Source organism: Sinocyclocheilus rhinocerous, unplaced genomic scaffold (genome assembly GCF_001515625.1).
Source record: "Sinocyclocheilus rhinocerous isolate Xijiao unplaced genomic scaffold, SAMN03320098_v1.1 scaffold7486, whole genome shotgun sequence".
Classification (NCBI taxonomy): domain Eukaryota; kingdom Metazoa; phylum Chordata; class Actinopteri; order Cypriniformes; family Cyprinidae; genus Sinocyclocheilus; species Sinocyclocheilus rhinocerous.
The window spans coordinates 1-11374 of NW_015627580.1; the positions used below are offsets into that span (position 1 = coordinate 1).

Here is an 11374-nt window from a genome sequence, read left to right on the forward strand (position 1 = left end):
ACTAAACTGCATCAGTAAGCTTTCAATCAGTAAGTCTTGATTTACCTGACAACAATAGGTTTATATTATAATGTTGACAAGTACAATGCTTACATTTACATTTTAAAAGAACATTATGTGAATAAATTACTTTGTTAGCTGTCTTTAAAGCGAATCTGACCTAAACAGTTCTCATCTGCTTGCATAGCAAAATCAATAATAATAATAATAATAATAATATCTAATCATCACAAACAGCTTTTCAACAAACTGAGGAGGGAAATACTTATACATTATTAACATTACTTATACTTATTAACATCAAATTTGAAATATCATGCAGGGAATTCTGGGAATGTCAATTTACGTTTTTTCACTGTAAACTGTACAATGACTTGTTCTTTTACACTTCCAAAAAATGTCATTTTAACAATTTTAATTAAATGTAATTACAGTTATTCACTGTATATAATATGGAAACTTACTGTTAACCAATTAACAGGTTTTTACTGTAGCACTTTTACAGTCTTTTCCTGTTAAGATCACAATCCTTTTTTACAGAGTGGGAAAGAGAGAATCTGACTGTAGATGACTGGAGCAAAGCTCCTGCAGAACCACCTGAAACTAGAGAAGAGTTCTTAAAACATCTGTATGATCTGTCAAAGTGCAAATACTCTGCAGTGTGTTCTGGTGAGTTTAGACCTTTTCTCTTATCAACATCTGAGCGCAGGAATAAAAACAAAGGTGTCATTTCATCAAGTAGCCACTTTGAGGATCCCTATACCATATACCCTCAAAAGGCACTCACTCCCAAGTGTACACCCACAAATTATTAAGTTATTGTATATATTTTTATTAAGAAGTTATTATAAGAACTAACCCAGGTGAAAAAAGTGCACTTCCATAGTGTACTTAAAGTGCTCTGTTTTCACACTCTAATTGTTTACTTAATATACAAAAAAATTATTATTTACTATTTACTAATATCTGTTTTGATCCATTGCAATACAGCAAAGACTATAGAAAGGGACTTTGAATACAGTGACAACCACCAAAAACAGGTGATGATTATAAAGTCCCATCAAATCATCACAAACAGCTTTTCAACAAACTGAGGAGGGAAATACTTATACATTATTAACATTACTTATACTTATTAACATCAAATTTGAAATATCATGCAGGGAATTCTGGGAATGTCAATTTACGTTTTTTCACTGTAAACTGTACAATGACTTGTTCTTTTACACTTCCAAAAAATGTCATTTTAACAATTTTAATTAAATGTAATTACAGTTATTCACTGTATATAATATGGAAACTTACTGTTAACCAATTAACAGGTTTTTACTGTAGCACTTTTACAGTCTTTTCCTGTTAAGATCACAATCCTTTTTTACAGAGTGGGAAAGAGACAATCTGACTGTAGATGACTGGAGCAAAGCTCCTGCAAAACCGCCTGAAATTAGAGACCGGTTCTTAAAACATCTATATGATCTGTCAAAGTGCAAATATTTTGCAAATTGTTCTGGTGAGTTTAGTGCTTTTCTCTTATCAACATCTGAGCTCAGGAATAAAAACAAAGGTGTCATTTCATCAAGTAGCCACTTTGAGTATCCCTATACCCTCAAAAGGCACACACTCCCAAGTGTACTTAAGTGTAATTAGACACACACACACACACACACATAATGATTTTGTGTGATTTTAGAGTTTCACGTACTCCAGAGAATAGTTGGCTGTAAAGTGGTGAAACTTCCTAATGGAACAGTGACGAATCTGAAGGCTTTTGATGAGTATGCATACGATGGAATAGATCCCCTTACCTTTCATTACAAACACCCGCTTCAGTGGATGGATAAAGACATAGAAACCAAAATGGATCATCAAACTGGACGAAACCCATTCCTCATGGATTTCCTCAACAACTGCACTAAGTGGATCTTCACATTTAACAACACATATAAGAGTAAGTTCTGATCGCAATTAACTCATGTGTGTTTGTGTTTTTGACTCTTTCTAATTCTGTCTTGGTACAGAGGTTGTTTATCATCATTATGACACTTTAAGCCATGTTTAAATATTCTAACCTGTATGACTTTTACTGTAAAAAAATAATCCACCTCAATTTAAAAACTTAATTTGCTGCCTTAAATTTTTAAGTATAACCAAATTATCTGTACGACTCATTTCTCGACTTGTTTTTAAAATGTAAAGGCATCTACTTCAATCTCATATACTGTACCTTAAACAATGACGTTGAAATTGGTTAAATTATTTTGATGAGTTGAAGTATTGAAAAAAAAAAAAAACATGTTGCCATGAGTTATATATCATATTTTTTTACAGTGTTCTTTCTGGGACACAAAATGTGATGATCACAATCTGAGCTGTCTGGCCACTGGTTTCTACCCCAGAGATATTGAGATGAACATCAGATTGATCAGATTGAACCACCCACAAATTATTAAGTTATTGTATATATTTTTATTAAGAAGTTATTATAAGAACTAACCCAGGTGAAAAAAGTGCACTTCCATAGTGTACTTAAAGTGCTCTGTTTTCACACTCTAATTGTTTACTTAATATACAAAAAAATTATTATTTACTATTTACTAATATCTGTTTTGATCCATTGCAATACAGCAAAGACTATAGAAAGGGACTTTGAATACAGTGACAACCACCAAAAACAGGTGATGATTATAAAGTCCCATCAAATCATCACAAACAGCTTTTCAACAAACTGAGGAGGGAAATACTTATACATTATTAACATTACTTATACTTATTAACATCAAATTTGAAATATCATGCAGGGAATTCTGGGAATGTCAATTTACGTTTTTTCACTGTAAACTGTACAATGACTTGTTCTTTTACACTTCCAAAAAATGTCATTTTAACAATTTTAATTAAATGTAATTACAGTTATTCACTGTATATAATATGGAAACTTACTGTTAACCAATTAACAGGTTTTTACTGTAGCACTTTTACAGTCTTTTCCTGTTAAGATCACAATCCTTTTTTACAGAGTGGGAAAGAGAGAATCTGACTGTAGATGACTGGAGCAAAGCTCCTGCAGAACCACCTGAAACTAGAGAAGAGTTCTTAAAACATCTGTATGATCTGTCAAAGTGCAAATACTCTGCAGTGTGTTCTGGTGAGTTTAGACCTTTTCTCTTATCAACATCTGAGCGCAGGAATAAAAACAAAGGTGTCATTTCATCAAGTAGCCACTTTGAGGATCCCTATACCATATACCCTCAAAAGGCACTCACTCCCAAGTGTACACCCACAAATTATTAAGTTATTGTATATATTTTTATTAAGAAGTTATTATAAGAACTAACCCAGGTGAAAAAAGTGCACTTCCATAGTGTACTTAAAGTGCTCTGTTTTCACACTCTAATTGTTTACTTAATATACAAAAAAATTATTATTTACTATTTACTAATATCTGTTTTGATCCATTGCAATACAGCAAAGACTATAGAAAGGGACTTTGAATACAGTGACAACCACCAAAAACAGGTGATGATTATAAAGTCCCATCAAATCATCACAAACAGCTTTTCAACAAACTGAGGAGGGAAATACTTATACATTATTAACATTACTTATACTTATTAACATCAAATTTGAAATATCATGCAGGGAATTCTGGGAATGTCAATTTACGTTTTTTCACTGTAAACTGTACAATGACTTGTTCTTTTACACTTCCAAAAAATGTCATTTTAACAATTTTAATTAAATGTAATTACAGTTATTCACTGTATATAATATGGAAACTTACTGTTAACCAATTAACAGGTTTTTACTGTAGCACTTTTACAGTCTTTTCCTGTTAAGATCACAATCCTTTTTTACAGAGTGGGAAAGAGAGAATCTGACTGTAGATGACTGGAGCAAAGCTCCTGCAGAACCACCTGAAACTAGAGAAGAGTTCTTAAAACATCTGTATGATCTGTCAAAGTGCAAATACTCTGCAGTGTGTTCTGGTGAGTTTAGACCTTTTCTCTTATCAACATCTGAGCGCAGGAATAAAAACAAAGGTGTCATTTCATCAAGTAGCCACTTTGAGGATCCCTATACCATATACCCTCAAAAGGCACTCACTCCCAAGTGTACACCCACAAATTATTAAGTTATTGTATATATTTTTATTAAGAAGTTATTATAAGAACTAACCCAGGTGAAAAAAGTGCACTTCCATAGTGTACTTAAAGTGCTCTGTTTTCACACTCTAATTGTTTACTTAATATACAAAAAAATTATTATTTACTATTTACTAATATCTGTTTTGATCCATTGCAATACAGCAAAGACTATAGAAAGGGACTTTGAATACAGTGACAACCACCAAAAACAGGTGATGATTATAAAGTCCCATCAAATCATCACAAACAGCTTTTCAACAAACTGAGGAGGGAAATACTTATACATTATTAACATTACTTATACTTATTAACATCAAATTTGAAATATCATGCAGGGAATTCTGGGAATGTCAATTTACGTTTTTTCACTGTAAACTGTACAATGACTTGTTCTTTTACACTTCCAAAAAATGTCATTTTAACAATTTTAATTAAATGTAATTACAGTTATTCACTGTATATAATATGGAAACTTACTGTTAACCAATTAACAGGTTTTTACTGTAGCACTTTTACAGTCTTTTCCTGTTAAGATCACAATCCTTTTTTACAGAGTGGGAAAGAGAGAATCTGACTGTAGATGACTGGAGCAAAGCTCCTGCAGAACCACCTGAAACTAGAGAAGAGTTCTTAAAACATCTGTATGATCTGTCAAAGTGCAAATACTCTGCAGTGTGTTCTGGTGAGTTTAGACCTTTTCTCTTATCAACATCTGAGCGCAGGAATAAAAACAAAGGTGTCATTTCATCAAGTAGCCACTTTGAGGATCCCTATACCATATACCCTCAAAAGGCACTCACTCCCAAGTGTACACCCACAAATTATTAAGTTATTGTATATATTTTTATTAAGAAGTTATTATAAGAACTAACCCAGGTGAAAAAAGTGCACTTCCATAGTGTACTTAAAGTGCTCTGTTTTCACACTCTAATTGTTTACTTAATATACAAAAAAATTATTATTTACTATTTACTAATATCTGTTTTGATCCATTGCAATACAGCAAAGACTATAGAAAGGGACTTTGAATACAGTGACAACCACCAAAAACAGGTGATGATTATAAAGTCCCATCAAATCATCACAAACAGCTTTTCAACAAACTGAGGAGGGAAATACTTATACATTATTAACATTACTTATACTTATTAACATCAAATTTGAAATATCATGCAGGGAATTCTGGGAATGTCAATTTACGTTTTTTCACTGTAAACTGTACAATGACTTGTTCTTTTACACTTCCAAAAAATGTCATTTTAACAATTTTAATTAAATGTAATTACAGTTATTCACTGTATATAATATGGAAACTTACTGTTAACCAATTAACAGGTTTTTACTGTAGCACTTTTACAGTCTTTTCCTGTTAAGATCACAATCCTTTTTTACAGAGTGGGAAAGAGAGAATCTGACTGTAGATGACTGGAGCAAAGCTCCTGCAGAACCACCTGAAACTAGAGAAGAGTTCTTAAAACATCTGTATGATCTGTCAAAGTGCAAATACTCTGCAGTGTGTTCTGGTGAGTTTAGACCTTTTCTCTTATCAACATCTGAGCGCAGGAATAAAAACAAAGGTGTCATTTCATCAAGTAGCCACTTTGAGGATCCCTATACCATATACCCTCAAAAGGCACTCACTCCCAAGTGTACACCCACAAATTATTAAGTTATTGTATATATTTTTATTAAGAAGTTATTATAAGAACTAACCCAGGTGAAAAAAGTGCACTTCCATAGTGTACTTAAAGTGCTCTGTTTTCACACTCTAATTGTTTACTTAATATACAAAAAAATTATTATTTACTATTTACTAATATCTGTTTTGATCCATTGCAATACAGCAAAGACTATAGAAAGGGACTTTGAATACAGTGACAACCACCAAAAACAGGTGATGATTATAAAGTCCCATCAAATCATCACAAACAGCTTTTCAACAAACTGAGGAGGGAAATACTTATACATTATTAACATTACTTATACTTATTAACATCAAATTTGAAATATCATGCAGGGAATTCTGGGAATGTCAATTTACGTTTTTTCACTGTAAACTGTACAATGACTTGTTCTTTTACACTTCCAAAAAATGTCATTTTAACAATTTTAATTAAATGTAATTACAGTTATTCACTGTATATAATATGGAAACTTACTGTTAACCAATTAACAGGTTTTTACTGTAGCACTTTTACAGTCTTTTCCTGTTAAGATCACAATCCTTTTTTACAGAGTGGGAAAGAGACAATCTGACTGTAGATGACTGGAGCAAAGCTCCTGCAAAACCGCCTGAAATTAGAGACCGGTTCTTAAAACATCTATATGATCTGTCAAAGTGCAAATATTTTGCAAATTGTTCTGGTGAGTTTAGTGCTTTTCTCTTATCAACATCTGAGCTCAGGAATAAAAACAAAGGTGTCATTTCATCAAGTAGCCACTTTGAGTATCCCTATACCCTCAAAAGGCACACACTCCCAAGTGTACTTAAGTGTAATTAGACACACACACACACACACACATAATGATTTTGTGTGATTTTAGAGTTTCACGTACTCCAGAGAATAGTTGGCTGTAAAGTGGTGAAACTTCCTAATGGAACAGTGACGAATCTGAAGGCTTTTGATGAGTATGCATACGATGGAATAGATCTCCTTACCTTTCATTACAACCACCCGCTTCAGTGGATGGATAAAGACATAGAAACCAAAATGGATCATCAAACTGGACGAAACCCATTCCTCATGGATTTCCTCAACAACTGCACTAAGTGGATCTCCACATTTAACAACACATATAAGAGTAAGTTCTGATCGCAATTAGCTCATGTGTGTTTGTGTTTTTGACTGTTTCTAATTCTGTCTTGGTACAGAGGTTGTTTATCATCATTATGACACTTTAAGCCATGTTTAAGTATTCTAACCTGTATGACTTTTACTGTAAAAAAATAATCCACCTCAACTTAAAAACTTAATTTGCTGCCTTAATTTTTTAAGTATAACCAAATTATCTGTACGACTCATTTCTCGACTTGTTTTTAAAATGTAAAGGCATCTACTTCAATCTCATATACTGTACCTTAAACAATGACATTGAAATTGGTTAAATTATTTTGATGAGTTGAAGTATTGAAAAAAAAAAAACATGTTGCCATGACTTATATATCATATTTTTTTACAGTGTTCTTTCTGGGACACAAAATGTGATTTTGTTTTAAGGAAAGTAAGAATGCAACTTGTTGACAGCGCAGAAAGCAATTACAGAAAGTTTAATGTTTGTTGTTAATTGCATTATTATTTTCTGCTCCAGCTCCACCAGATGTTCATGTCTTTGCAAGAAAAGCTCCTGATGATCACAGTAAGCTGAATCTGAGCTGTCTGGCCACTGGTTTCTACCCCAGAGATATTGAGATGAACATCAGATTGAACAGAATTAACACTGAAAACCAAACGTCATCTGAAATCAGACCAAATGATGATGAAACCTTTCAGATGAGAACCAGTGTGAAGATTGACAGAAACCACAAAGGATCTTATAGCTGTTTTGTCATTCACAGCAGTCTGACAGAACCAGTTTCAGTAGAATGGGGTAAATATCACCAGAAATACAGTCACTCACATATTTGTAACATGATAACATGATAATGCTGTAATAGATGAATGTTTCTGGCCCCAGGCAATTTCATTTAAATTGCCTTAACGCATTTCAGTAGTTTCTAATGTTTATTTAAAAAAAACATTTATTATGTATTATTTTAATTTTAATTTTGCAGATGGAAAATGTTCTAACTGTGATCCAGACCCTCCACGGTCTGCTGCAGCAAGAGTATTAGTAGCGGCATTTCTAGTTTTTCTTATTGTGATTGGTTGCTGCATCTACAAAAGGAGAAGATCAAGTGGTGAGTTATAAATATTTAGCATGATCATTGTTGCATTAAACCTCTAAATCTGGATTTTTATCATTATAGGGTGGTTTTGTACACACACTGCTAACACACATTTCAGTTCAAACAACTTGTAAAAGTGCATGTAGCATCCTATGACCCCTTTAAGACATTTTAATATGTATGAAGAAGGAATGGACAGATTAACAGTGTACACTGTATGACAGTAAAAAATGTGAACAAGAGATTTTGGTGATGATTTTCATTTTTTGAGTTTTATTTGATGGACACAGACTACAAGGTAAGATTATAACAATTGAATGAGAAGTGTGACATCAGTGCAGCTTGACATTAACATATTTATGAGAACAGTGATATCTGTATGTGTTAGAGATGAAGTTTTGAGAATATGATATTATCATTTCCACACACAGGTATCTCCACATCACATTCAATGTCTGTCTTTGTGCAAAGAAGAAGAGAGTAGGAAAAATCAAATCCAAATTCAATCCAAACGGCAGGTACATTTATTGTTGTGTGTTTTGATCAACGGCTCAGTAGTGATGGACTGGGAAGTGAACAGGTTCATGAGCACTGATTAGAAATTATATATATTTTTTATTGTGGTGCATTCTGGAGAGAAATACTATTCTTCAATTCCAGCTCCATTCTGCAAGAAGGTTTTGTTTTTCACTTTAATCAGAATATTGCATGAAATACTTTGTTTATTATCTTTCTTTATGCTAAGTTGAAATGTTTTTTTTTTTTCACATTTGAGACCATTTCAAACATTTCAAAGAATGAAAAATACAAACAATGTGTAACTTGAAATCTAGTTCTCTATTCTCTGGCAAAATGACATGGTCATGAAATGCTGTATAACCAACCAAACTGATTACTGTACAACTGAATTTATTAAGTTGATTTTTCAAAGCAAATGATGAAGAAATGTATACTTAACCACTTGTGGTCACCGAGCTGTATTCACAGTTATCGTAGTCTATCTTGTGTTCTTTGTTGTGTTCTTAAGGTGAAGTGTGCAATTTTCTTTTTTTGCACCACTTCAGAAATAATGACTTCCAAGTCTTTTTTCCTGAGCTCTCCTCTTTTCTGTCATTGGTTGGATAGATACCCGTAGTCCCGCCCCCAAACTCATGCCATTGGTTGAGTCAGACGTTGACTCAAACAGATCAATGTCTGCTACAAAGTCAAACTACCAGAAGTGAACAGGTTCATGAGCACTGATTAGAAATTATATATATTTTTTATTGTGGTGCATTCTGGAGAGAAATACTATTCTTCAATTCCAGCTCCATTCTGCAAGAAGGTTTTGTTTTTCACTTTAATCAGAATATTGCATGAAATACTTTGTTTATTATCTTTCTTTATGCTAAGTTGAAATGTTTTTTTTTTTTCACATTTGAGACCATTTCAAACATTTCAAAGAATGAAAAATACAAACAATGTGTAACTTGAAATCTAGTTCTCTATTCTCTGGGAAAATGACACGGTCATGAAATGCTGTATAACCAACCAAACTGATTACTGTACAACTGAATTTATTAAGTTGATTTTTCAAAGCAAATGATGAAGAAATGTATACTTAACCACTTGTGGTCACCGAGCTGTATTCACAGTTATCGTAGTCTATCTTGTGTTCTTTGTTGTGTTCTTAAGGTGAAGTGTGCAATTTTCTTTTTTTGCACCACTTCAGAAATAATGACTTCCAAGTCTTTTTACAGACTCAGCTGATCTTAACTGGAATTACAGACACTGAAATCATTTGTAACTACTAATTATAATCCACTTTTCATATAAAAATCATATGTGTCATATAAAAAAAAAATGCAGCAGAAGAAAATACATAAATATTTCTGGAATATTTCTACTGCAAATGTTACCGTGAAACCTGCATTTTATTTATTACAAAATACACAAATTTTTCAGAGTAAATTAAGAAAATGATATATCATATTTTGCAGACTTGCTGCCTTGCAGGATTCCAAATACAGAAACAAAATATTTTATTTATCTTATGTAATGGGAAAAACAAATAGAGAATTAAGCACACATGTTGATTATCACAGTACTAACCTAAAATGTGATGTATGGCCATGACATACACCTGTTACCAGGTACAATTATATTTTACGATAAATTCCATCAAGATTGAAAATCCACATAAGATCATACAAATGTTTTCTTATAGAGAGCCATTTGACAGAGTGAAGCTGGGCAGCATTTGTAATAGTGTTTCAGTAATAACTGTTTTAGTGATTCAGCGTTTCAAGCTTCACAGCAGCCATGATTAAGGCTGAATTTATGTGGTGTATCTATAGCCTAGGATTTAATATATCTATATGTATGCTGCTGAAATTAAGGTCCTTCTTTTCAAATGATGTTTTTAAATCCTATCTGGAGACTTATTTATTTTTATCTTGAGTTTGTGAACAGTTTGTCTTTGGTTTTGGCAGCTAATTTGTCTTTGTGTGTGTCTTTATTCATTGTAATTTGTAATTTAGGATGTTGCATTGATTATCTGTTTCTCTCTAATGTTCCTGTAGCAGTTAATCATGATCACAGTGTTATCAATGCCATTGTCATGGATTTAATTCCCAGAGAAAACATGTATTGATCAAATTTACAAGCTTGAATGCATTGTACAAGTCTCTTTGATAAGTTTCTGACAAATGCATAAATGTGCCTGTTTGGACAATGTGTTGTGTTCAGTGTGCAATATAAGAAATAAATGTCTTAAGTGTGAGTTTATGTATGGAGCAACATGATATACATGGTAAAGATCTTCACGATTTCCAACTTTAATGAATGCACTGAAAACATCTATAAACAAAAAGGCAATCTAATGTACAATTAATCACAGAAAAAAATCATCACAAACAAGATAAGTTACAAAGTGCTACGTTTTGTACTCTGTATTGTTGTTTATGTACTTAAAGGGTTAGTTCACCCAAAAATGAGAATTCTGTCATTAATTACTCACCCTCATGTCTTCCAAATCCGCAAGACCTTCGTTCATCTTCGAAACACAAATGAATATATTTTTGATTAAATCCGAGAGCTCTCGGACCCTCTCATAGACAGCAGCGATACAAGTTGGATGTTCTGTTGTCAAACGCTGATAAAGTGCAGCATCAGAGCAGAAGAAGCACAGAGTGGAAGGAGGTTTGGAAGAGAAGCAGCGGGGTTCAGAGTCATTTAAATATCAATACTGATGGAAACCTGATCACTAAAGAGTTTACGGCAAGTGATGCAGGAAAATACAGAGTTCTGGACTTTGAAAGAAACATCTTGATCACAGTGACAGTCAAAGGTGAAGCTCAGTGGA

General features: G+C 32.9%; 1 protein-coding gene across 1 annotated transcript; it reads left to right on the forward strand.

Moving 5' to 3' along the window:
* Positions 1–1857: 1857 nt before the first annotated feature.
* On the forward strand, positions 1858–11359 carry LOC107731318 (uncharacterized; the record flags this gene model as incomplete). The annotated part of the gene is made up of 10 exons (XM_016542371.1): positions 1858–1948; positions 3017–3145; positions 3858–3986; positions 4699–4827; positions 5540–5668; positions 6381–6509; positions 6690–6947; positions 7455–7733; positions 7918–8043; positions 11108–11359. Coding segments are annotated over exons 1-10 (1651 nt in total), but the record flags the coding sequence as incomplete, so codon positions are not given.
* Positions 11360–11374: the final 15 nt, after the last annotated feature.